Source organism: Branchiostoma lanceolatum, chromosome 3, assembly GCF_035083965.1.
Source record: "Branchiostoma lanceolatum isolate klBraLanc5 chromosome 3, klBraLanc5.hap2, whole genome shotgun sequence".
Lineage (NCBI taxonomy): Eukaryota > Metazoa > Chordata > Leptocardii > Amphioxiformes > Branchiostomatidae > Branchiostoma > Branchiostoma lanceolatum.
Genome location: NC_089724.1, coordinates 1,614,414 through 1,642,395, shown reverse-complemented (window position 1 = coordinate 1,642,395; position 27,982 = coordinate 1,614,414). Strand labels below are relative to the sequence as shown.

Genomic DNA, 27,982 nt, shown 5'->3' with positions numbered 1-27,982 from the left:
CGGTCACCCGTGGTTCAGCGGCCGTGCGGCTGGTGGCTTCAGGTTGTTGTGTCAATAGAACCGTGAAACACGACACAAGTTCAGCCCGGCGGCTCTCTATAGTCTACACTGCCAAGTGTCGGCTCGTGTAGCCTTCGCTGCGCTGCACGTAAAGAGGGCCTGTCGCTCCAATATCGCCAAAAGCATCGAGGTCAAAATTTCATTCATTCCTAAAACAATGGTAGAGTAACCGAGGCACTGTGGAGAATGGAATGATACAAGTGACTCTACTATAAGATATTTGAAACCTTGAAGTAAACCACAGAGCTTTAAACAATTTTGGGAGTTGTTCAAAGGCGGGGCCGTTGAAAGGTGAAACGAATCGCTGTAATACGTAAAAAAAACTCCCTGACTGTACAGCTTTTCAAGATCTTTAAGTATCATACTTCTACTCCACCCATTGTGAACTGTTTGATGGAAGTCTGTCGAACGCACGACTCGGTATCACGTGGCATTTCGAGGAAACCACCAATAGGGCACCGTCAACTCACTGGAATTGAAATCAATCCGCTGTAAACAAGGCAGGGCTTATTGTTCGCTGCTATGTACCATTCACTACCGTGCGGAGCGCTACGTTCGTGGCTGTGTACTAAACACAAACGGCAGTTTATTAAGTCTGCGGCGCACCGACCGATGGCGCTGGCATGGCCTCCACAGAAGACCTCGTGCCGGTGAGAAACCGTCGCTGCCCTGCCTGGTGCTCCTGTGGGCCCTTCTGGTGTACAAAATGGCTCAGGAAGCGGCTGGAGAAGCCGCTCAGCGCGCAGACAGTGGTCGGCACAGTCGTTCTCGTCGGCGTCTGCGTCTTCGTTTTCCTGTTCCTCTCCTTCCAAGACGCCATGTCCACGGCGAGCTGTGAGAGCTCCTCCGAGGCGCTGCAGATTATCTTCACCGTGCTGGTGTACCTCGGGATCCCCTGCGTCGCGGCCGTCGCCTTCGCCATTCGGCGGGACCCGTTCATGAGAGACGACGCGGAAGACGGACCAGGGACGGAGGGGTTGGAACTGTCATTGCTGTTCGTGCCGATCGTGCTGCTTGCGGTCGCCTGCGTCGCGCTGGACGTGGTTTTCTTCCTGCTGACCGGGTCGTGCGTCCATCGCGACCGGGGAGCGTTCCCCCTCCTGCCCCGCCACGGCACCGGCCTGGCCTTCCACGCGGGGCGTCTGGTCTTCGTGGCGGCGCAGGTCGCGATGTTCGGGTGGAGCTTCCGGACCAGGAACTTCGCCCGGCAGAAGGTACTTATGTCATGTCCTGAAACAATATCTGTATATCTAGGCCAATATATCTATATATCTATGCAAAAAAGAATCCGTGAAATAGCGATTTAGTTGTATAAGACATTCATCTCTTCACCATGTTATTGTATAATTGACATATACGGCTCCATATTGTATCTCCTGTTGATATTATTTACCTCTGATAATATTACATAGATAGTGCTTTCTTATAGTTTGAAATGGAGCATTGTACAGCCTAGAACCTAATATAACCATTGTATAGCATATAATGGATCATATAATACAGTGGATCATCATCATAGCATAGAACCTTCCTGTAGCTTTTAGTAGTTTGATGTAAGTATCCAGTAGTATTTTATCTTTGCCTTACATTGTACCTGTTACAATCGTTGTGCAATAAACTTTGACTTTGACTTTGACTTTGAAGGTGTACACGGTCCTGCTCTTCACCTTCGTGGTCCTGGCCGACCTGGCGTCGTGGTTTTACGAGATCGTGGACAGACCGTCCGTCCTGTGTTCCAACGACAACACGTGTTGGGACGCCACCGCCGCAAAGGCTGGCACATGTGGCGAGGATGAGGATGAGGATGCGCCGAACGTGTTCACCGTGGAATACTGCACCTTCCTACAGTTTCAGCTGTACTGCCAGCCTCTTGTCGGAACGTTCGCCCTCCTCTCCCTCCCAACGATGTACTACCTGTGGTCCAAAGCACGCGAGGGGGAGGGGGGCAGCTCGACGACGGACAGTCGGCCGGAACAGACCAGTCGCCCCCGTGCAGGCGCGGCCATGCAGTTGTTCTCGGTGACAGTCGCCGTCCTCTCCGTCGGATTGGTTGCGATCACCCGGCAGGCGACCACGGTGTCGAGTGAAGCAGACTACTACAAAGTCATCATGTACTACTCCTACAAGATACTGTACTTCGGGTTGTTCGTGATATCCACCCTGGCGGGGTGCATGTCAGTCCGTGCCGGCGGGGCCCGGGAGTACCAGTCCCGCGGAGCTGACGTGCTTCTCCTGCTCCTGAGCGCCGCGGGAGTCCTGGTGCTGAACGTGCGGGCGATATGGGGCTGGGACACGGCGCTGACGAGCCTGCAGCCCGCAGCGATGACGACCCTGCAGCCCACGGCGATGACGACCCTGCAGCCCACGACGATGACGACCCTGCAGCCCACGACGATGAGATGGATGACGACCCAGCAGCCCACGGCGAGGAGATGGACGACGACCCTGCAGCCCACAGCGATGACGAGCCTGCAGCCCACAGCGCTACCCGACACCTACAGGCCGCACGGCTGCACGCACGACATCACAGGTAATGAGCCCCATATATCTTATTAACAACGTCTTAAGTTTGAACAAGCATGACTCGGTTCGTAAGAAGTCAACTTTTGTTCAACAGTTGAAGAAAGTCATTGCCTTTCTGGTCGGTTACGTTTTATTGCAATATCTTTTACTGATGTTATTATGATAACATTTTGCTCCAAGGATTTAGTCATGCATGAAGACTTGTTGCACAGTTAAGTTGAAATACGGGCTCTATCACAGAGAGCGCTGTTATTTTGCGCTCCCGCTCTGCTATTTCTGTGCAAATATCCGTGAACGAAATAGACATGGCCTAATGTTACAATTCACTAATCACGGCACTTTTACACACGCGGCACACACACAGAAGGCGACTTCGCCCAGCTGAGGGGCCTGCTGATGGCGGACGCCATCCTGAACTTGGCCCAGCTCATTCTGCAGACCTCGTTCGTCTGGTCGTGCGTGACGCACCGGCGGCTGGAGGGGAGGGTGGAGTCGCACTGCGGCCTCCTCTGCCTCTTCAACCTCTGCGTCTGGATCAACGGCAGCTTCCTGGAGGTGTGTTTGTTTGTTTTTGTTTGTTTGTTTGTTTGTTTGTCTGGTCGTGCGTGACGCACCGGCGGCTGGAGGGGAGGGTGGAGTCGCACTGCGGTCTCCTCTGCCTCTTCAACCTCTGCGTCTGGATCAATGGCAGCTTCCTGGAGGTGTGTTTGTTTGTTTTGTTTTGTTTGCTTGTTTGGGGAATCCATTCTTAGCATACTATCATCCTTCCTAGAGCCCTGTACTACACACATATTCATATCAAATACATGTACGATTACAGATTTACATATTATATGCCTTACCTTGTATTTATACACTAAATCTAACATTGAGGAATCACAACCCAAAACGTCATTGAGAAGTCAGAGGTATATATAAATATATAACTTTATTGCACAACAATTGTACAAGGTACAAAGTATGCCATCTACTGGTACATGACTACAGTAAGACAAGAGTGTATAGCATGGGATGAGAATGGGCTTTTACAATCATTGCAGGAATCTCTAACGTCTATATTTTAGTGGGGTCGTGTGGCGCAACGGCAAAGCGTTCGACTCAAAGTTCAACCAAGAGGTCCCGAGTTCGAATCCTGTCATGTCACCGATCTTGTGCCCTTGGGAAAGGCACTTTTCACGACTTTCAGTCCTCCCAGGTGTAAATGGGTACCTGACTTCGGTTGGGGAAAGTGGTATTGAGGTCACCTGGTGGCGCCGAATGGCAGCCACCCAGACCCTGGCGACAATTCCACAAAATGCAAGTGTGAATAAGATATTATATATGTTGTGTATTGTGTGAAACCTGTAATACCCTGCATCAATTCAGCACTAGTGATGCTAGGGTCACATTTCAAATCCGGGGCCCGGCCGGGCAGTCTTTGGGAACGAAAAGTATGATATAAAAGACAACAAAAACACAAAACGTACCCAAAATTATTCAAGAGCATAGCTTGTGCAAATTTATTGACATACACTTTGATTTTTCGTTTTCGCAAACAGTCCGGCCGGGCCGGTTAGGAAATGTGACCCTAGCATAAGGCTGCCATTGCGGGTAATGTCAGACCAATAAAAACAATTATTATTATTATATGCAATATGTTGCAGGTCCAGTCCACGCCGCTGACGACCTGCTACACGACTCCGGTGCAGCGCGCGGCGTTCACGTCGGGAGACTGGAACGTGTTCCTGCACCTGCTGTACCCGCTCTGCATGTTCTACTGGCTCTGGTCGCTCCTGCTCATGGCGAGGCTGCTGCTGCAGGGTGTCACTCCGCCGCGCCTGCCGGGGGTCACCACGGTACAGGTGGGACAGAGTGCTAGCCTGAGCATCCCCATGGACTCTCTCAGCTGAAGGCTGGTGCGGAGGGTGCGCTCTAGTCTCTACCAGGCTCCAGAGGCGGCTGGAAAGAGTAGAAATTGGCCAAATAGACAGAAAAACATGCAAGAGGAGTTAGTCTGCTATAGGGGCACAGTTTGCCGTGGAAGGCAAATGGTTCCTCTCTCCGTATCCGACTCCCTTAGCAAACTATTCACTCTATTTGGCCAATTTCCACTATATTTCCAGCCATCCGCCGGGCCTGGTAGAGGCTAGGTGCGCCCACCGCGACCGCTCGGGTCCAGCCCGGGTGTCACCACGGTACAGGTCGGACAGAGCGCTAGCTTGAGCAGGACTGAAAAGAACTCGTGTGTGTTTAACCAGATCTGCTTACCAGATGGTTGCTCATGTTTAATGTTACCGAGAAAGTCCACCTCTGCACAGAGAAGTCCGCGTCTCCGTGCCCGGTCACCTACATGTATCGGCCAGATGGCTGCGTATGTTTAATGTTAGGGCCCTATCATACTTGTGTGTATATTCAAGCATTAACATTTCTTTTTATTTAGAAGTACAGTTTGCGTGGAAGAAGTTGTTTTCTACTTTGACATAACGTTGTGCAGCCAAAGAAATGACATCTTCGGCTGCAAACTTGACCTAAGCCAGAAACATGTTAATACGCATACGCATCTCATGCGGACTTGTATATACGCAGAAGTGTGAGGGGGACTTTACCGAGAAAGTCCACCTCTGTACAGAGAAGTCCGCGTCTCGAGCTCCGTACCCGGTCACCTATCGGCCAGATGGTGCCGAATGTTACGGGGAAAATCCACCTCCGTTTACCGAGAAGTACAAGTCTCCGTTCGTCGCCTATCGGCCAGATGGTGGCGTATGTTACGGGAAAGGTTCACCTCTTTACCGAGGAGTCCGCGTCTCAGTGTACCTCGCCTATTGGTGTGGATGTAGCGCGTGTAAACATGAGAGTATCGCTGGTGTAACAGTGCACCTCCTGCAGCAGAATATGCGCAGTCATTCCCCACCCTTTCAGTCGAGCAAGATGACAACAAGGAGGTTCCGACCTCTGTGTTTACGTACACAGTGAGGCCCGTGACTGAGGCAACAATAGCGATAGCCTGATAACCGGTACCATGCCATTGTCCCATGGGTTTAACAACGTATGAAAGGTACCTGCACAGTACAGTTGAAGTACCGGTTCTATCACAGAATGCGTTTTCATTCTGCTCCGCTATTTTTGTGGATAGTAGTATATCGGTGCACAACGAAATCAAATTGACATGTCCTAATGTTGCAATCCACCAATAACGACTATTTCACACACACACACACACACACACACACACACACACACACACACTCACATAAACACACACGCACAGACACACTAACACAAAAACACATGAGCGCGCGCGCACATACATGTACACACACACACACACACACATACACCATTTTTCCCTGCCACCTGTGTGTAACAATAGGCTGAACTCTACACGACCTTGGCCGTCAAGCATAAAGTGTGCAACAGAGGATATCATTTTTATCCAACCATTCTTTAGACGAAACCAGCGCCACCTGCCCCTTCAGCTTGAACTGCAGCAGTCGGACGCAGTATAAGTGTTGTTGTTGCGTATAAAACCACCTAACCACTTGACACAACAAATAACAACCATAGTACGATACCAAACTTTCTCCCAACACAAAGATATACACGGGTCAAAATTTCAACGGCCACTTTTGAAGAAGGCGACTGTGATCGTTGAAAATAAAATTTGATCGGCCGTGTATACCATTGTGTTGGAAGTACTATGATTACTACCAACACAGATGAGCTTCCATGATAATCAATGACCAACCATATACAAGTTTCGCCTCATGTATTTGCCAAAGGTATCATACACACAATTAAGAACAAACAACAGAAGACATGTACAGCAGCATCAGCATCACATATGCCAGTGTGCGCCTCAACAGAAATTCAACCAGCAGCAAGTCCTCTTAAAACCCTGGGCCCTGTACATACCTTCAACTTAATCTCCAAGCAGATCTACACGGTGCCAAAATCGTACATGCTAGCCAGAGAAGCTCCAGTCAGGCCTGACTGGAGCTTCTCTGGCCAGCATATACGATTTTGGCACCGTGTAGATCTGCTTGGAGATTAGCTTTAACTAGTGTTACTATAGAGGGTGGAGGTCCGGGAGAATCACATTACAGCGTAAAAAGGCTTTTCTGATTATAATACGAATTGCTTTTCTAATAGAATGATCAGCAGTCATGATACACGTAAGTTAAAGAGTGCACAATATGTGGCATTGCCTTGTACAATGTAAGACTAATCTCCAAGCAGGTGTAAGGGTCCGGGTCAGTTTCGGTGTTTTAGCAACGCTCAGTACATCTTTTTGGTATTGCCCCACTTTTGCTGTAGGAGGCAGCGACGATTTAAACACTTGCAATATAACAAACATTACTAAACGTTGCAAAAACAAAGTTTAACGTGAAACACTGAGATTGGGCCAGATCCCTACATCTGCTTGTAGATTGTTGTAAGACACCATTTACGAATTTTCCCGTCTAGAGAAGAAAGTTCACAGAAAAAAGTCCTCTGAAGGTTATAGAAGACGATATACAAACACGTCCGTGTACCGGTATCAGTATTGTCACATATACAGACAAAACTTTCAGGTAACGCAGTACATTTTCAGCAATTTGACACAATTTCCAAAGTTTTGACAAAGTATATAGACATATCTACAGTCAAAGAGACTAAAGTAATTTTCAAACAGGCAACAACAGCTACCCTACAATAGCATCATTGTCAGTTCATGGCTTGGAATCCAGTGACTTCTCCTGAAGGAAGATGAAAGATTTGTGGCTTTATCTGCCATTGTCCCTGACATTGCAATAGTCTAGTTATGCCGTGTCAGGGGGTGGGGCCAACATAGCTTTGCAGCACTCCAAGAAAATCATTCTTCTTAGAAATCAATCGCACTGTCATCCTTGATACAAGGCATGGAGAATCTAACAGGAAATTAACGAACATACATGTCAAATCATTAGACTACTACTAATTAACCTTCCTCCTCATTCACACCAATACGTCCAGTAATGCATTACTTACTAAGTACAGACAACAAATATTGCAAACCTGTCATTGTAACGAAGCATATGTGTTCTACAGCAACAATTATTGTCATGGCAGCAGGCCTCAGGCAACACAATACTTATGGCAATGCCATGGTAACAGCACTCAAACATAACTTCTAGGATTTTCAGGCGGTGACATCACTGTCATGGGGAAAGTGTTCTACAGAACAGTTACCATGGCAATGTCAGTTCTGTGGCTATGTCAATTTTTGGACAACATTCTACAGAACAAGTTACCATGGCAATATTTAGTTCTGTGGTATTGTCATGGATACAGTTTTCCACCTTTTCAGATGTACGCTAATTTGTTGCGCATGATAATAACCCTCTTGCTGACAGTGCTCACTGCACATGTGATGCTTTGGCCTGTTCTTCCATGGATCATCAGTGAAGTCAGCCCAAACATTCATGTACAGCTCAGATCAGTTCCAATTCCCTGGTACTTGTATACACATGTACTAAATGTAGAGAAGGGACTGGGGCGTATTTGCTATATTTCTACATGTAGGTGCCTTAAACTGTAGAGAAAACACTGACTTAGAGAACGCGCCTCACTGTTGTACATGTACAGCAGGGACATGTCATACTGTTCTATTTCAAGCCTCAGTTTAGGTGAGTCTGCTTTTAATAACAATATTTACATAATGTAATACAAGATAACTGCATATTATCTACAAGCAATGAAAGACAGTCCCATCAACTTTCCGAGATTTCCACCTAATAAGTCATAAGACATATCGACAATAACAATTTGTACATAGATGTGTGGCTTTTCAATATTATGAATCAAAATGTAACATGACTCAAACATCTCAATGAATGGATTGCAATGGATAAAAATTGAGCACAGTAACAAAATACATTGTATGAATGGGTCAGCGGTCAAGGCGAGCATAGACCTGAACTTTGACCTTCCCATCTGAGGACATGTGATTGTCATGGCTCATTATTATGCGAAGTTTGTGCCGTCAGATCGAACATGATAAATAATCAATTGCTTTTCTGCCTGGCAGAATCAATCAACGTTAAACACAATCAATGTACATCGTATTGCACTGGTAGTAGCTCTACTTGTATTGGTGACAGACACATATCATTAAACAATGGTTATTATATAACAATGTTTTTGTTAGGGCCCTGTCACACTTGTGCGTATATATTCAAGTGCACGTGAGTTGCGCATTAACATTTTTGTGGTTTAAGTAAAGTTTGCGGGGGAAAAGTTGTTTTCTACTTTGACCCACCGTTGTGCAACCTACATGTAGTGATGGAACCTAATAAATCACTTCATCGGCTGCAAACTTAAGCTTAACCAAAAACATGTTAATACGCAACTCATGCAGACTTGTATATACGCACAGGTGTGACAGGGGCTTAAGGCCAGGGAGATAGAGACATTCCTACAGTAGTTTTCCACTAATTGGTGAAAACAATAAAGGCCTTGATGATTTCCTTTTGCATTAGGAAGTTCAAACAGAAAATAACAAACAGTTACAAACAAACATCATCATCATATTTCTTACAAACAAACAAACAAACAAACAAACAAATATGTTCGACCAACATGCAAACAGCAACAAACATAGCAGCAGTCCATATCAGTACCACTACAAACTGTCATGGCTGTATCATCAGTATTCTAACAAATCTTATCAGTTACGGCAGTACCAAAAAAAGAAATTTACTAGAAAATGTTACAGTAAATTTAGTCAGCTCTTTCTATGACATCCATTCATTAACTATGGCTATAAGAGTACATTGAAAATAGAAATTTGCCAATATTAAGGAAGTAACTATTCGTATGTAAACAGCAGCAAAAGTCAAGAGAAAACAACTCCACCCAAAAGTAGTAAAAAGAGATACATGAAATTCATATTGCCTATGAGGCTTGCTTCAAAATCCAAGATTTTCTCTTTCCCAGTCACTTTGTCTGAGCTTCTTTACCTCAACCGATTAATATAAAAATCCAGATTTTCGATATTGTGTCCTAGTACACACAAGAAATATTGTAAGTACTGAAGCCTGGTAGCTTAGAATGTGCCATACTTTAACTGTAACATGAATATGGTTGTAAAGGACCTTCATGCATTTTGTGCGAAAATGGAAATTCAACATTTTGTCATCTTCCATGCACAAAGGTCTACAAAATAATCAAACAAAATGTGGTGAAATTTTATTCGTTAGTTTTCCTTTCTAACAAACCAACACCAGTGACAACAGGCCTGCTCCTTGGAAGGTACAGACTGGTATGGTTCACAAGGCAGCGCTTTCTTGGTGCGTAAGTTACATTTACACGGAACAGCCAATATTATAGTGCTTTTTTTCACTCTTGCATTTTAGGATTTAGTAGCTTGATGCGTTCTAGATTTTTTACAGCATTTGATTATTACTTATCATACTACTTGCTTTGCAAAGGGGTTATATTATAAGTGTACAAATAGTTCTATACAGAGAGGGTTTCTTTCTTAGTTTCTTCCCACATCTCTATGATCCGTGGGCAGTTGAAACATTTTTACCTTTTAACAGTGTCCTGTGCAAAACATGGAATCGTCGCTTGAACTCTTTGCACTTTTTTTGTACCGAACTTTGACCGCCTGAGTTGGTTGTGTGTCCGATGCTGCTGGTGTAGCGAGTGTGGTGCAGTGGTTAGTGATCCTGCTTTAGGACTGGAAGGGCAGAAGGTTCAATCATGGCTAGCTGTTGTAACTATAGCTATGGAAAGGGCTGCATTTTACAAGGGATCATCCAGACGTTGTGGCTGAAATGTTCTCTGTACTTGTTAGAAAGTGCAGGGTGATTTAAAGCAGTACTTTACTGTACAATCATGTAGCACCTGCTCTTTGGGTTACAAGCGGGAGAGCAGTTCTTCAGTTAAGGCTAAACCGAACTAAATTTTTTTTTTTAAACTGTGTTACAAAGGTTTTGATAGGAAAACAAAGTCCTTAACACATAACTCAGGTACATAAGCACCTGCCGACGTTTCCGTGACTGTCTGTCACCTTCCTCTGGGCGATACTGACTTGTTCTACTTCACACTGCCGCTAGGTGGCGCTGCTGCAATGTGAAGAACGCGGTCCCAAACTGGAGTTTATATCCCCCTTCATCATGCTTCATGACTGGAGTAAATTGTCTGATCCGTACAGCCTCCTTAATCCGAAACGTCGGCAGGTGATTATGTACCGCTCGTGTGTATTAATTAAATTAAGAACTATGTTCTCCAGTGATTTCCCAACCTAATGAAACTATTCATGAAGTTTTGACAGCCCAACCTCTGGGATGTAAGGAGGATGGCTGCTAACCGAGCCTGCTGGGCCAACCTAACTGCCTCATGTGTCGGACGACACTGAAGCCCCTAAGTCTAAGTCTAACCTCTGCACCATGTAAGTGTCGCATAATTGTTCGGCTGTGTTTTTACTTCTAGTTCTGTACAGCTTGAACTTGGTGCCAGAAGGCCACTTTTATGGAGACTCCTGGATTTCCTTCAGCAACATTAAATGTTACCTCCTTAGCAGGCTTATGACTTGGGCTTTTTCTGTGCTTATCAAAATAATACAATCAGAAATACATGTAAGTACTATCTTCTGCCACTAAAAAATCACGACAGTACCATTATAGCATGTCCAGAACACGAGATATCAAAACTGGAGGTTCCACTGCAGTACCATAACAAGCCGCTTAAAAGGGCCCAAAATCTAAACATTTCGAGGTCTCACTTTCTGGGCCTTCTCCTATCCAGCTAGTCTCTGAGGAAGTTCTTCTTGGGTTCAAACTACAGCATTTACAAGTACAGGAAAAGCCAACTCATCAGCCCGCTTAGGAGGCTTATCAAATGCACAAAAGTAGGAGCACTACGGACCCTGGCACAGGAGAAAGTTGGGGAGGGGGGCACGCATCACTTTCTTGGGCTTCTCCTCTCGAGCTGGTCTCTCTCAAGATCGGACTGGAGCATCTTCTTCGGGCGCTCAAAAATCACGAAGGTACCATAGAATGTCCAGATCACGAAGGTACCATAGAATGTCCAGATCACGAAGGTACCATAGAATGTCCAGAACACGAGATCCCAAAACTGGAAGTTCTGCTGCAGTATCATATCAAGCCGCTTGGGGGACGGGGGGGGGGGGGGTGTAGTAGCATCACTTTCTGGGGCTTCTCCTCTCCAGCTGGTCTCTGAGGAAGCTCTTCTCGCGGTCGGCCTCGAGCATCTCCCGCTGCACGTGCTCCAGCGTGCGCAGAAGTGACGTCCGCTCCTGCTCGACCTCCTGCAAGGCATGCTGGGTGTCCAGCAGCTCTTCCCTCAGCCGCTGCTTCTCCCCCTGGAGGCAGAGGTTCTCCGAGAGAAGCTGCGACGTCACCCCGCCCTTCTGCTGTTCCCTCAGCCGCGCAACCTCCCTCTGGAGATGCTCGTTTTCATCCTGAAAGGAAACAAGAAGTACGTCAGGTTAGATTACGCACTTGTTGAATATTTCCCCTCACAAATGATCTAACCGATAGGTATATTTTTGGAAGTGGCAAAGTTTGTTGGTTTTTATTTGTTTGCGGGAGGGAGGCTGGGAAACCCAACAACAAGCAATCAAACACACAATCAACAATACTGCTTTTTTCCAGACAGATTGAGACATCTACATTCATGGTGGTTTTATTAAGCAGTTGAAGGGAAAAGTAGGTTCTAATGATTTGCAATGTAATCAACGTTTGCAGTCAAAACAATAACGTTACTACATGTATAGCACAAAAGCACATATGTATTTGTGGTGTCATAATTTCGCAGTGGAGAGGCATGACACCACCAAAACGGTGAAATTAAAACCACCGTGAATATTCCAAGAGTAATTTTGTTCATAATCAATTTCTGTCAATTTGTTCAATTTCTGTTATGCAACTTACATGTGTGTACCATTTTCCCCCCTAAATAGATGTTCTCTGGGCCCCCATGAAAATCTACAAGGTATTGTTGAAGGGGCTACCTAGATTAACTACATGTACATGATTGATTGATTAAATAAAGACCTTGAGAGTTGAGAGCTGTGTGGCGCCCGTGTGTCCTCCTGCCTGTAACCCCGGTCTGACCGCGCCTGGCTGGGAGTAGTCCGCCGGTCTCGCCGCTAAACCTATATCCGGCCGTGGGGAGGGCGCCAAACCTGCAACATACAAACACGCAGTCATACACTCACATACCAGTTCAGATGCTCATTTTCATACAGGATACACTCTAACTCTCTTTTTTTTAAAACAGGTTTGTAAAGGATTGGGGATACCTACATGTGAGATGGAATATCCCATCCTCCATCCGCACCACAGTGGCACGGTCCACATGGATGTCCAGCGGGATGCTCCCGGGAGAACCAGGGTTAAGGGGAGGGCCATCGTCCTGGGGAGGGGGAAAAAGAGTTTACTTAAATTGATAAGTTTAATTAGTTAGATGGACTAGAATCATTGCATATATGATTATTTTATTTTCACCAATAGTATAGCTTTGCTTCAGGAATAAAGAATCAGCACAAGCACCTTACATTTTGTAGTATTATTCTGTTTTCTTCATGCATCTATTCATTTTTTTTATCTTCTTTTTTTTCTTCTTCTGAGAGCTAACGAAATTTCCCAGCCGTACCATTTCTGTTGAGAATGATTGGGGGGTATCTATACCGTATTTCGGTTGCTGAAATAGCCTTTGAAAAAAAAAAGATCCCCTCTTAGCTGGATCAGGGTAGAAAGCTGATTTTATTTCTCTCCTGAAGTTAATACTAGATTATAAACTTGTTAAATCTTTCCTTCATAACAAATGTAATAAATCTAATGGCGTATCTTTTGAAGTGGCAAAGTTAGTGGGTTATTGTTTGGTTCGGGGGGAAGGGGGTTGGGGGGGCAAAAGTCTGTTTGAGTCTTACCCAAAACTCCTAAATCGAGCAGGCAGGGAAACCCAAATCCACAAGTCAACAACAGACAATCAACAGACAAACAAACAACAATTCTACTTACGTAGGCTAGACCTTCAATCATCTAAGACTGATATGGATTAGTTTTAATTTGCTAAATTATCAATTCTTCATTTTGGGTCAGAGGCCAAAAGAGGATAGGGTGATAGGTACAGGAATTGCTAACTAAGTTGTTTCCCTGATTTCACATTTTCTAGCTGCTCAATGTAGATCAATTTGAAAACTCTAGTTGACAGCAATGAAAGGATTTGTTGCACTGCTTTTGTACACGATTCAATGGCAAATATGTTAAAATGAAACTGTAAATTTTACAAAATAAGAATAGTATAATTAATAAATAAAACAGTCAATGTAGAAAATGTGGACCGGAGAAAAATAATCATAATCCCCAAGCAGATGCAAGGATCAGGCTCATACGGTTTTAAATCTGCTACATTTTAAACATTCACTGTTCTCATAAATTATGATACTAGAAATACGTTTTTATGTACTAGAGAAGGATACTACAAATGTTGCAAAAACAGGCCCTGGAGTAAAACTCTTAAGAATAACACTATCCTTACATCTACCTGAAGATTATAGATAGTAAAACTTTGGTGTCTGGTGTTTTATGAAGTAGTAGAAGAAGAAATGATAAGCTGTGTTCCCTCAGAAATGCATTTGTGCGATTCCTAGTAAGAATATTTTCCATTGCAGTCCTATATAACGGCTCTGCCCCTAAGGCATCACTATAAAACTGACTACCGGTTATAATTCCACACACTGTCAGAGACAACAATGTGGGCACAGTTTCAAACTTACCGGGGGGAGGAAAAGCTTGATCTGAGACAACAGAACAAGAGAGACAGACGTGAAAGTGCAACAACATCGTCATAAAACATCCGAACAAATAAAACTGCCGTGACAAACGAGAAGGAAGAAAGTGTGACGAAGAAGTTCACATTCACAGAACGATGTAGAAAGTGCTCAGAAACGAGTCGGAAAATTGGATGAAATGGCAAAAGCAAAATTCTAAAGATGACCTGTATCATTTAAGTGTTGGAAAAGCACCACAACTCATGGTTCTAAGGCCTAGAAAAATTGTTGTTATGTTTCCAATTATAGTCCTGAAAAATAGAAGATAGGGATTTTCTTTTCTTAGTTTTTAGCCAGTTAGTGATCCGACAAATACTGTGTGACAATGTAAAATTGAAATGCATCAGGACACGGCATTTTCAACATCTGCAACGCAGGGCCCCACTGCAAAGCAGTGCTAATCACTGAGCTTGGGGCAACGCTGGATATAGAAAATAGAGATAATAAAATAGAGATATACAGAAAATAGAATCTAAAAAATAAAAAAATTCATCAGTCCGATGACAGACTGAAAATGTCATGTCCCTTGCCAGCCTCGACCCCCGAAAAAGGCTCATAGGGTCGTCGTTTTTTGCAATGGACAGTCCGATAACCGGAAACACAACAGTTTTCTTAGGCCTAACCAGAGTGGCTCTGCTCCCGAGGTGCAGCCAAAAACGTGAACTCACCACAAGGCTCAATTGCGAATCAATGAAATCCACCCTCATTGGCATGGGCGTGGCGAGAATCTCGTCCTCGATCAGGCTCGCAACCCCTGTCAGCGTCGACATGGTAACGACCCCGGCCGCGCCCTGCAGCTGCAGTTCCAGGTGGCCCAGCTTGGGGGCGTTGGGAGAGTAGCGCGCCGCGTGGGGACCGCTCTCCAGGCGCGCGGAGACGTGCGGAGGGACGTCTGTTGAAGCGGGGATGGGAACGTCTTTCTTGGCTGGAAAGGAGCGTTATAAAAACCATTGAGTACATCCGTCAATAGTTTCATCAGGGTTGGTAAGTTCAAACTGAATAAAAATACTCTTTGCTTAAACAACCAAGTGTTTTAGTCAACCAACTTTTCAGTGACCATCTGTCACCTTCCTCAGGGCAAGTCTGACTGGTTCACTTTTCACTGCAGTTATTCTCAGGTGTTGCTGCTTACAAATGTGGTCCCATAAAAAGCATTCAATACATATAAGCTGATGCAAAGTGAACCAGTCAGAATTGCCTTGAGGATGGTGACAGACGGACCGAAACGTCTGTTGAATAAAACAGTCTTGGTTGTTTACAAAGAGTCTTTTTTCACTCCTGGACCAATGAAAAGCAGAATTTACGACTGTCACAATTCTACTTGTTCCCAGTGTCATATATTATTGAATGTTGCTCTGTGTTAGAGCTAAAGTTTAGGTTTCTACAAAATGAATTTTACCCGAATAGATGATTTTGGTGGCTCAATATATTTTACATTGACTAATGTCTACTTGTCTAGAGTATGTATTCAGTTTTCTTAACTTTTGGCTTCATTTTTGTAAAATCAATAAAGAGGTATATGTCAATGGACATGCATCAAATAAAATATAATCTGGTTCACTTTATTTGTATGACAATGTATGAAAATTGAAAAACAATCTCATGCCTGAAAACAAACAAACCAAATTAGTATCAATAGAAATAAAAAGGATCGACAAAGTAAACAACTGCAAGAAACAAAAGATTGCGGGGATGTAACAGGAACCAAAGAGCCCCTGACGGGAATGTTGGGACAGATCTGAGAAAAGGGGAAAAGAAATGAAGCGTCAAAATGTAGCGACGATAAGTTACACTTTTACCCTAACTCTACAGGGGAGCAGAAGTCTGGGTGGACATTAACACAGCATGCAGGGCGACAGGAACAGAGGTCTGAAAGATGAGGTCAGGTCAATCACTCAAATATCCAATTCTCTGCTTAGCTGCAAAAAGAGCCATCTTCATACCAATTTTCAAAATTTAAGACACGAGACCAAAATTTTAAAGAAGCATTTGGGAGTTACAGTACATCAATGTTCTTGTGAAACTAGCTTGTCGTAACATGTACAAGAGGCCACACTAGTTTCAATGATTATTGTTTTTTTTAGAACTAGTCAAATTGTAGCCTGGAATCCATATATTCTGCTCACTGATTGCTTCAACTTCCACACAGAATAAACTTGTCCCTGTCCCCTTACAGTGCATATCCTGAATCATATCAGGAATCAAATATTTCTCTGAAGCAGTATAACCGCGGTTGAACTTTCACATGCCTATCACCATGCCATTACGATGACTACATGTATGTGACTCGAGACAATCAGAACTCTCCACGATGATTATGGAGAATAGTGCCAATCCTTTTTTCATTGATGGGTGCCAGACTATTTTTCAGGGATTAGAGATCAAAGAAGTGAACGGAGCTGAAATAGGATGAATACCAGGCTATTATCAAACTGAATCTGGCTCTAACAATAGATCTAACAACCACGGGACGAAACACAACGGCGAGCATCACCCCTTCTCCTGCGCGACGGGCTGTCTTCCGTCGGAAACATCGTCCTGAATTTGAAGTGACGTCGGTGCCTCTTTCCTGCAACGCAACATGGTTTAAGTCATCATTCCCAGTAACCACTGGTCACTTAATGAAAACATTACGAACTTGAAAAGTCATCAAGCCTCGTCACATTTCAATTCTTTCTGAATGGGAAGGGAAATACGTCAAACAAAAACCTATTTCTCGACATGATGGTATTTTGAAATATTTCAGCTTTAAATCCTAGCGTCTTTTAACATCCTAAGTGACCAGTGTAAGTGGACTTAGTAAGATATTACACAATGTTGTACACATCTTGCAGACAGACCAGTCCAAGCTGAACCGCCAGTTTTGCCTTCTTCATCAAAAGCTGACAGCATGACCATCTAGTATCACATCCCACATTCAAGATTGCCGGAATCCATAATTGAATAGTTTTATTAATGGTAAATCAATTCAACATCATGACACTGTTTTTTTTGCTGCACAACCCTATTTTAGAGTGCTACAAATGTAGGTTAGCATTCATAAGTTTTCAAATTAGAAAAAAAAATTCAGACTTATTATTATTCATCTGACAACCGTATGCGTACATGTATAACCTCATTCAGTCTATAGCCACCCTTCAACATAACACACCCGTTAAGCTTCACAGGTACGCCGCGCGGTTGCAGCTCGTTATATCACACTGAACGACCTGTCACACCTAACCTTTGCACATCTGACTGTAAGACAGCCTTGTTTACAAGCAAAGCTATGTAGTATAATTCTTACTCTGGCTGATTTTTGCGAGGAAGTCCTGCACGTCGACCTCTCTCCTCTCCTCGAAGGTCACCTCCTGACCCTGTAGTTTGGTGAAGTTGTCTCGCTCGTGGTTTGACAACTCCAACCCTACGTCTGACAGGTGCAGTACCAGCACTGTGGCCTAGGGGGCGCAGGGGCAAAGAAAGACATAAGTGAAGTTGTCCCTCTCATGGTTCAACAACTCCAACCCTACATCCGACAGGTGCAGTACCAGCACGGTAGCCTAGGAGGCGCAGGGGCAAAGAAAGACATTAGTGAAGTTGTCTCGCTCGTGGTTCGACAACTCCAACCCTACGTCCGACAGGTGCAGTACCAGCACTGTGGCCTAGGGGGCGCAGGGGCAAAGAAAGACATAAGTGAAGTTGTCCCTCTCATGGTTCAACAACTCCAACCCTACATCCGACAGGTGCAGTACCAGCACGGTAGCCTAGGAGGCGCAGGGGCAAAGAAAGACATTAGTGAAGTTGTCCCTCTCGTGGTTCGACAACTCCAACCCTACGTCCGACAGGTACAGTACCAGCACTGTGGCCTAGGGGGCGCAGGGGCAAGGAAAGACATTAGTGAAGTTGTCTCGCCGGTGGTTCAACAACTCCAACCCTACGTTCAAAAGGTGCAGTACCAGAACCGTAGCCTAGGGGGCGCAGGGGCAAAGACAGCCATTAGGGGTCTGACAAGTAAACTGTAGTATATGGAATAGCTTACAAAGTTATCAGAATGTCTTAAACGAATCTAATAACTTAAGGACAACTAAAAGATATGCATGATGAGTCATTTCTTTGTGACAATTAAGAGTTAAATTTTCAAAAACTTAAGACAGTTCATCTTTAACTGTCGCTGAATTTGGAAGGTACATAAAATAATGAAAGTCATACCAGTGTACTAAAATATTAGTAATTTATTGACAGAGGCAAAAGATGTGGCGAGTCTTTTTTTATCATCATAGTTCAAAGACGAATTTTTGCAGAGAGTGTTTGTCTTTAACAGTGGTCAATTATTTTCTTTAGTTAATTTGGTTATTGATCATAGTGGCTATAATATGCCTGACTCAGTCAGAGTAGTGTAGAAGTGCTTACAGTTTTTCTCTTCTTGGCTTCCTCTAACGTTGCTGAGCTGCCCACGCTCTGAGAAACCTCCTCCGTGGAACTCTCGCTGTCGCAGTACTCCAGAGTCACCTTCTTAGGTCTGGTCGAACCCTCTCCCTCACCTGTAGTACAAACATTAGGATAAAAAGTCAAAAATGTAATGCCATGATCTTTCAGGCAGTTGAGTGGGAAGTGTCTGAAAAACAAGAAGGGCATATCTCACATCACCTGCGGATTCGTGTTACCATAATAATGGGGATATCATGCAAAGCGTACAAGTATGACTTAAAAGACAACAAAACACACAAAGTGTAAATACATTCTTTTTTTTAAAATGATGAGATTGGTTTAGAGCTCTGTCAAACCACCTGGTCGCCAACGTGCCACGGGTCAAGTGACAATGGGGCTCAAGACTTTTCTATCACTCAAAGGGGGCCTTTAATAAAGCACCAGAACTACCAGCCATGATAAGCAGGGCTAAAATGAAGACGCACCTGATGGTGCAGTAGGCCTGAATACTTGGATACTTTATTTCCTCCATTAGCTACATACCATGAGTGGTATGTAGCTAATCTTCCTGGAGTACATCAGAAAATACAACAGACAGACTACATATAATTGACTACAGACTACTTAAAGTTGCTGCATTAAAAATAACTAACTGATACACACATTCCTTGACATTTCCTGCCTAAACCTGCTCTGATTTGCGGTTTGTATCTGATGCGGCAAACTGTTCCACATAGATATGGCTCTATACATGAAGGTCTTTTTCATAGCATTGGTTTTTCAAGCATCAATAACTCGGTGGTTACTGAGGTTAGAGCACCTATAATCAGTTTAGTAAGCCGACCTGTGGTGTAGTGGCCTGCGCCTTTGTCTCTCACCACATCTGGTTCCAATTACTTGGATCAGAAGGACTGGGGTTCAAGCCCCGGGTAGGACATCTCTGGACAGGAGGCGCATTGAGTCATACCCAAGACTTTATAAAAATGGTACATACTTGTGAAACAGTACATACTTGTGAAACAGTATGGAAGTTAAACACACTCCACTGCCACTAGCCCCCTGCTACAGTGATTGCACAACAGTGTGGCCCAGGGCTATGAAATGGAGATGGGCACCGCCCTATACATCAATAATGGTGTGGGAGGATTTTAACTTTTAACTAAGCCGACCTGACAGTGCAGTAGGCCTTCCGTCCCTGCCGTCCTCCAGCGAAGTCTGTCTGGTCGGCTCCGTATCCCCGCCCCTCTCAAACGAGGACTGGTGGCTCACAGGAGCGCTCCTACTCCCCTGGAAACGGAGGGGGACGGGACATTGAGTAAACTGTCAGTGGTACATAGAATAGCTTACAAAGTTATCAGAATGAAAAACTTGATTGTGAACTGTAAGAAGTGATGGACATTGTATGACATGTATATGTACAGTCATAATGTGTGTGTGTATTATTGTTGTAAAAAGAGCCAAAAATATTTCACATGTACATGTACTACCGCAAGGCACTCTGCCTGGAAGTCGCACTGTTGGACCCTTGTTGTCATCTTACATTCCGGTTTTTAAATGCACTGTTTTATCTAACATCTGATGATTTTAGATATGTCAACAGATTTTACCTAGTAGATAAATGGTGATACTTTTGTAAATCTGACTACAATTCAGTCATGAATTTGACTGCCACTGTCAGTTTGTGTAAGTCTTCTTAATAAACCATTCATCAATGACATGTCCTAAAAGAATCTATGATGAGGACAACCAAAATATATGCATGGTGAATCATTTTCTTTTTGACAGTTTAGAGCTGAATTTTCTTGAATGCCAGCTGAGTGCTGAATGCCACCCACCTGAGAGGAGATGGACAGGGTGTCGACCCACAGTGTTGACATCTCCGTCCCCGCCAGGAGGTACGGGTCCCCGCTGTCGGTGCATCCACACACAAGCACCCACGTGCCAACCAACCCACATACACACACACACACCAACCCACCTGAGAGGAGATGGACAGGGTGTCGACCCACAGTGTTGACATCTCCGTCCCCGCCAGGAGGTACGGGTCCCCGCTGTCGGTGCATCCACACACAAGCACCCACGTGCCAACCAACCCACATACACACACACCAACCCACCTGAGAGGAGATGGAGAGGGTGTCGACTGACAGTGTTGACATCTCCGTCCCCGCCAGGAGGTACGGGTCCCCGCTGTCGGTGCATCCACACACAAGCACCCACGTGCCAACCAACCCACATACACACACACCAACCCACCTGTGAGGAGATGGACAGGGTGTCGACCCACAGTGTTGACATCTCCGTCCCCGCCAGGAGGTACGGGTCCCCGCTGTCGGTGCATCCACACACAAGCACCCACGTGCCAACCAACCAACCCACATACACACACACCGACCCACCTGAGAGGAGATGGAGAGGGTGTCCACCGAAAGCGTTGACATCTCGTTCCCCGCCAGGAGGTACGGGTCCCCGCTGTCGGTGCTGTCCAGCGACATGTTGTCCAGCGAGAAGTTGTCCAGCGACATCTCGTCGAGCGAGAGCTGTGACTGCGACAGGAGCCCGATCCGCAGCTGCGCAGCAATGTTAGCCGCAGAGAAGTCGCTGAACTTCCCAAACTTCTTCTCGAAGTAAGGGCTGTCCTTCGCCACTTCTTTGGTTCCGTCCGAAACAGTCAGTTTTGGCACCTGGTTGAAAAATTAATTGGTTAATTGTATCTTCGATATTTCTGGTCTCTCTGGCATTTTTGCTAAATGTTTCAACCTATCACTAAGTACTGGTATGCCTTCATACTTGTTTCTAAAAATGATTTTCTGATCTAAGTGAGCGCATATTTCTTTTTTGTTTGTTTGATTGAACCTTCCCTTATTCTTGAGAATCTCAAATCACCCTCTTTTCATGTAATGATGGAGGAGGGAAGGGTCAAACAATACAATGAACAGAAATTTTAGTTATGATTAAGATTTAGATGTATTATGAACCTTGACATTGTGAACCTTGACATTGTGAACCTTGACATTGTGAACCTTGACATTGTGAACCTTGACATTGTGAACCTTGACATTGTGAACCTTGACATTCTTTTCATCTCACAACCAAAACCAATAATCCCTCTATTCTGGAAGATATACATAATTAAATTACGATCCCTAAAGGTCTAATCACAAGTCTTAGATCTTACTAAACAAAACAGACAAACCTGCTTGGTTGGCATTGCACCGGCCGAAGCCCTGTCCTGTGGATCCGTTCTCGCGTTTTCCTGTCTCTCGTTGGGCGCCGAATCTGCCACGTTTCCGCTACCCCTCCCGCTGTCTGGACCGTCTCTGGACGGCGACTTGCGTAACGTCGTAACATCGTCCCCCGTAAAACTCTTCGGCCTCTCCCCAGAAGACAAGTTCCTCCTTTTCCTGAAAGAAGGTGGAAGTGACTAAAGTGAACTCGAAACAGTTTTATCTGACACTGAAAAGTTAATCTTCAACTGGTCGTGACAAAAAAAACTCACCGCTTCTAGCTCCAGAGGCAAAGCCGCTTACCTCTAGACTTTAAAGCAAGCTACTTTGAGAATATTCCTTGTCAATCATGCTTGTTTGTATCTTGATTTTATCTTATTTTATTCAGATTTACGACATTAAATAGAAGGATTGACATAACAGGTGAACTAGTACTATCACCTTTTCAAGATGTCAACCCCGGACCAGACTGTAAGGTTTGGACCATCGCACACGGGGGCATGCCCTTACTCTTTTTTGAAAGGTGTGGTGGGTTCTTTTACGTGTGCGGGGTGTGGCTCTCCCCAAACACGGGACCTCCATTTAACGTCCTATCCGAGGGACGTCCCTAACCCTAGATGAGCTAGGTACTCATTTACACCTGAGTGAAGTGAGGAAAGTCGTGTTAAGTGCCTTTCCCAAGGGCACAACGTCGGGGCGCATATTCAGACATGTCTGGGGGCAGGCGGGGTTCGAACTCGGGTCCCCTTGTTTGACAGTCGGATGTTCTATCCATTACGCCACACGACGCCTTTGTTTTGGAAACCATACCTGGAATTCCCCCCTTTATTTTCATGTTTATTTGTTTGTTTTGGCTACCGTACCTGGAATCTCCCCCGTTATTTTCCTCGTCAGACGAAAGGCTCATGAGCGCCGTGTCGCTCTGCGACTTCGCCACGTGATTTCCCGCGGTGCTCTCCGCGATCCCGCTGTCCACGGGAGATGGGGAGGTCGTACGTGGGGTCGTTGACCCCGGGACCATGAGCGTGTCCGTTTGCAGCGAGCTTCGCCGCCGTTCGGAGGACGCCGCGACGTCCAGCGTGCTGCCGGCCGCGCTGTTCGCCGCCCGCGTGCCTTCAGGAGGGGACGGGAGGATGAGGGACAGCTCCACCTGGGAACGGATTAATAAAGTACCGTTTTAGATCAATCCTTTTATCAATCCTTTTATCTAACTATAAAATGTTGAGTCAAGACTTAGCGTAGTTCAAAACTACCAAAATTTAAGGGAATAGGGGGATGAGAGACAGCTCCACCTGGAAGGAGGTTGATCAAGTCAGTAACTGTTTTAGATCAATCCTTGTATCTACACAAAGTTTATCTTAAAGTTTAGTCAATTCTAGCTCTGTACTACACATAATCTAAGGGAACAGGAGGATCAGAAACAGCTCCACATGGGGACAGGCAATTTTCAATTAAGCACCGTTTTAGCTTAATCCTTCTAGCTTTGTCTAAACTACACGAAAATAGAATGAAAAGTGCATCAAATAATGTTACTTAGTTTAGCTCTTTACTACTAAGTCTAAGGGAATGGGAGGATGAGGGACAGCTCCAACCTGGGAAAAGGAAAGGAAAGGGATCTCGAACCAGTTTAGCTCAAATGAACTCAATGAACAGATGAGCTACTCTTCCACTGGTCGTGACAGAGAAGACAGACGCTATGCACAGTATTTACAGGTTCATTGTACCGGGGAAATTCCCCTAGCTCTTTTCGACAAGCACAATGAACAGTGGACCACGGCTTAACGTCCCGTCCTAAGGACTGCGATCTTTAACGGTAGCGTGCATGTCGGGTGAGCGACACAGCCGGGATCGAACCCGGGGCTTCTAGTTCCAGAGGCAAGATCGCTAACCACTGGACTACGCACGCTACCACGGAACACACCAATCCTTAATCAGGTAACATTTAGAAGAAGAAGAGCTTTATTGCACAGTTAACTTTTAAACTATCATAGAACAAAATTGAGGTATCCTTGTATCCATATACAGACTAATTTTCAATTGCAGTCAAGTACCGTTTTTGATCAATCCTTGTATCTATACACAGTTTTTCTAATAAGTCAAGTCTACCTCTATACTACATGAAAATTTAACGCATTTATTGATGTTTTATTATGTACATGTATGTCCTTGGCGTCATTTGTATTTTCCTTGCGTTTTATAAGATATTGTAAAGTCTGTGTATTAGTTATTCAGCTTTTTTAAAAGTTAAAACTGCCATGTACAACATGTTGATAAACCATTAATCAACAAATTCATACATTTATCAATTGATTCACTGATTCATTCATTTATTCATTCATTTATTCACTCACCTGGCGACAGCAGCCGGCGATGCAGGAGCTGGAGACGTTGGAGGGCCGCCCCCTGATCGCGATGCCGTCCTCCTCCATGCAGTCCTGTAGTTAGTAGTAGAACGGTTTATTTCTCTAAAACAACAGCCAAGTTACAGCCCTTTAGGGCTGAATTATCAGGCTTCTTTACATGTACAAAGACACGTATGAATAACATTACATTTTCACAGACTATTACATTTCTATCACATTATTTTCGATTTCATTTTTTTTCGATTTTTCTGAAGCGGGGATTCTGAGAACCAACAAATTAAATTGGTGTGGCCTAAACTGTGCTGCACTACAGATCTCTAAAACCCACTATTTAAGTGGCGGATTTATGTAACTCGACGGATCAGTATTAATGAAGGGTTAATACTAGGGGTGGATACCGGTTTGGCTTGATAAGGTCCAAGTCCAAGTTTAGGTCCAGAGATTTAGGTTCAGGTCCGGACCTGAACCTGGACCTGATCCTGTCCAGTTGATGTTTTGTTTTATTAGACCAATATTAAGCATGGAGAATCAATACTAACATGTACGACTATAAAAGTTTCTTGGTGAGAAGACTTTCAAGATAAACCAGTGTTTGATATTTGAATGTTACACTTATTTTAAATGCCTTTTTTGTCAGAGGGGAGACTCAAAACACTTTTTATCAAACAAAATAGAAACATATATTTTGTACTTTGTTCAGGTTTTTTTGGACTCAGGTTTTAGGCTTTCAGGTTTTTTGGACTCGGTTCTTGGATGTTATAAAGGTCCGAATCAGGTCCAGTGAACCGGTATCCACCCCTAGTTAATACATATTCCCCCACCTGCAGCTGTGCAATGGACTCCTGCAGCCTGAGCAGGAAGAGGTACTGGTCGTGGGTCACGACCCCGCACACCTTCGAGGGCGTGTGCAGCAGCATGTGCGAGTCCGCCTCCGTCCGGCCGAACTCCCTCCCCCCGTCAAACTCCGTCGGGTCGTCCGAGGACAAGACTTCGTCCACGCTGATCGACCTCCCGCGAAGCATCCTCTCGAAGGCCGACGCCTTGTCTAGTTCGGGGCTCGACAGCGAGCGATCACGGGAAAGCACCGGCCGCGACTGTCGCGCTGTTTCCCACTCCGGCTGGAACGGCCTCTCCTCGGGAATGACGCGCTGCGAGACCGGAGGCCTTTCCAGCGGCCTATCTTTATTTTCCCGGAAAGCGGGAATCTCCGCCACCGAAAACGCCGCCTGTTGCGTCGTTGCCCCGGCAACAGCGTCCGCGCCGCCCTTCTGCTGTGCGACCGGCCCGTTCATGAACACGTTCTCCTGATCGGGGCTGGAGTCGCTGTCGGAGAGCGACTTGGTCTTGAAGGTGGAGCTGAGTCTCTTCGCGGGAGGCTGGTTGCTGAACATCTCTCGCACAAGCTCATCCTCCTCCGAACCAGGAGACTTCTCCTTCTCCTTGCGGGCGTCATTCTTCGACCCGCGGTAGTATTCCATCAGCCGCTTGCGTTTCTCGTCCCTAGCGCCCTCCTCCTGTTGTTTCTCATGCTTATGGTGTTGGACGGGTTTTTCGCTACCCTGTTCCTGCTTGTGCGCAGCCTCTCTTTTATGTCGGTCCTTATGGTGATCTGAAGAATGGCTGCCGCCTTTTTGCGCGCCGCGATGAACGCTACGGTCCTCTTGTCGTAGCGAGTGACCTCTGGGCTCTGACTGAGTCCTATGGTATGCCTTTGTGGATGCCGATTGGTCACTATGATGTGGCCTTTTCACTGGTTGGTCATTCTGATAGGACTTCATCCCTGATTGGCTGCCAGAAGACGGCCTTTGTTCAGACCGGTGTCTCCTGTGCTGCGATTGGTCAGCCTCCCCATGTGGATGTTTCCTGTGCTGCGATTGGTTGGCCTCCCCATGCAGATGTCTCCTGTGCTGCGATTGGTCAGCCTCCCCTTGCAGATGTCTCCTGTGCTGCAATTGGTCAGCCTCGCCATGCAGATGTCTCCTGTGCTGTGATTTGCCAGTTGCTTCTCCTGATTGATGTCTCCTGCGTTGTGATTGGGGGGTTTTATGACCCCTGACCTGAGACGGGCCAGACGAAACATGGTCCTCTATTTGCGACGGGTCGTCATGACCTTGAAGCGGTTTACAAACCCATAAATGAAGAGGAACAGCATCGATAAAGGGCAAAGGTCGTCCCTTGGCAGTGGCGACCTCTCCAAAGTCAACCCAAAACTGCTCAAAGTACATCAGCCACACGTCCTTTGACCTTTCACCCCGCAGCACGTTGGCGTGAGTGTTCGTGCTCCCGATGGGCGGCGGCCGCGCCGCGGAGGTGTCGAAAGAGATCCCATCATGCATTGCCTCGTCCCAGAATTCATTGCACACCTGAACAACAACAGCACATCATCGTTACTAGGCACATGGCTGTCAATTACTGATGACATGTGCAACTTGGCATGAGATTTGTACCAAATAATAGGATACAATGTGTAGACATTGGATTTGCAATGTGCTGTAAATGCAGAAATGTTAGCGGTGGTTTTATGTTTTTTGCCCACCTATGACTGCAGTGCTACTATTGTTTCGAACGCGAACTTACAACCACCGCGAAACACTCCATTTTCTCCCTACCGCGAAATATAAAACACGCGAACTTAAATGCATTTACAGTACTATGCCTGATTTGACTGCAATAGGTCATGAAAATGCATGAAAGCTTCTCAAGTATCAGTCTAATTTCTCTTAGTTCAATCAATAAAGGCTTATAATGTTAAAAATAGAAATGAATGTAAATTGCCATCACTCCGCTCTTGCAAAAACCCAGGACCATACAAACCTGTTGAAAATGTCAATCCCTGTTAAAAAACCTCTTCTCGACATAATTTTGCCCGTCTGGAAGCCTTAGATTATGCCCCATTTCAACATGAATTTTTCGAAGACTCCTACACAGTGACTGTGGTTGCTAAGCGCCCCCCCCCCTCCCCCCCATGCAATTCTTTCCTATAAAAAGCCCTGGACCATACATACCTGTTGAAAGTCCCCGTCCTTATTTGGAAACCTCTCCTCGTCCCTGAACAGCACGGAGGCGGAGAAGTTGTCCAGCACGGCTTTCAGGTCCTCCCGCGTGCAGTTGGTCCCCACACGCGAGTTCGTCAGCACGGTGCGCGAACTCTGCGCCACCAGCATCTGAGGACGGTCAGGCTGGTCGGCAACAGGTTTCTCCGCTGGCAGGGAGATCTGTCAGGGATCAAAAGGAAAGTATGTAAGCGATACAGAACTTTATAAACTCCCACGCATGAGTTTGTCAGCACGGTGCGCAAACTCTGCGCAACCAGCATCTGAGGACGGTCGGGCTGGTCGGCTACAGGCTTCTCCGCTGGCAGGGAGATCTGTCAGGGATCAAAAGGAAAGTATGTAAGCAATACATAACTTTAGAAACTCCCACGCGCGAGTTCGTCAGCACGGTACATTGTACGTGAACTCTGCGCCACCAGCATCTGAGGACGGTCAGGCTGGTCCGGGACAGGCTTCTCCGCTGGCAGGGAGATCTGTCAGGGATCAAAAGGAAAGTATGTAAGCGATACATAACTTTATAAACTCCCACGCGCGAGTTTGTCAGCACGG

General features: G+C 45.4%; 2 protein-coding genes and 1 long non-coding RNA gene across 4 annotated transcripts; 2 read left to right on the top strand and 1 right to left on the bottom strand.

The window, feature by feature from the left end:
* The first annotated feature begins 369 nt into the window (after positions 1–369).
* LOC136429651 (uncharacterized) lies at positions 370–6,504 on the top strand. The gene is made up of 4 exons (XM_066419575.1): positions 370–1,274; positions 1,705–2,590; positions 2,948–3,138; positions 4,227–6,504. The coding sequence occupies exons 1-4, from the start codon at positions 684–686 to the stop codon at positions 4,470–4,472; spliced, it is 1,914 nt and encodes a 637-aa protein (XP_066275672.1). The 5' UTR covers positions 370–683; the 3' UTR covers positions 4,473–6,504.
* A 5,017-nt stretch (positions 6,505–11,521) lies between these two features.
* LOC136429652 (uncharacterized) lies at positions 11,522–11,667 on the top strand. The gene is made up of 2 exons (XR_010754778.1): positions 11,522–11,572; positions 11,627–11,667. It is a non-coding gene; the product is annotated as an uncharacterized lncRNA (long non-coding RNA).
* LOC136429650 (serine-rich adhesin for platelets-like) lies at positions 11,627–27,606 on the bottom strand. Of its 2 annotated transcripts, XM_066419573.1 has the most exons (14): positions 27,386–27,606; positions 25,202–26,743; positions 24,369–24,452; positions 22,881–23,167; positions 21,987–22,194; positions 21,190–21,474; positions 19,960–20,077; positions 18,773–18,903; positions 17,670–17,820; positions 16,878–16,952; positions 15,052–15,308; positions 12,855–12,963; positions 12,603–12,733; positions 11,627–12,007 (listed from the first exon to the last, which is right to left on the bottom strand). In XM_066419573.1, the coding sequence occupies exons 1-14, from the start codon at positions 27,542–27,544 to the stop codon at positions 11,729–11,731; spliced, it is 3,816 nt and encodes a 1,271-aa protein (XP_066275670.1). In that variant the 5' UTR covers positions 27,545–27,606; the 3' UTR covers positions 11,627–11,728. The 2 variants fall into 2 exon arrangements, with proteins under 2 accessions (XP_066275670.1, XP_066275671.1); XM_066419574.1 differs by lacking the exon at positions 16,878–16,952.
* Positions 27,607–27,982: the final 376 nt, after the last annotated feature.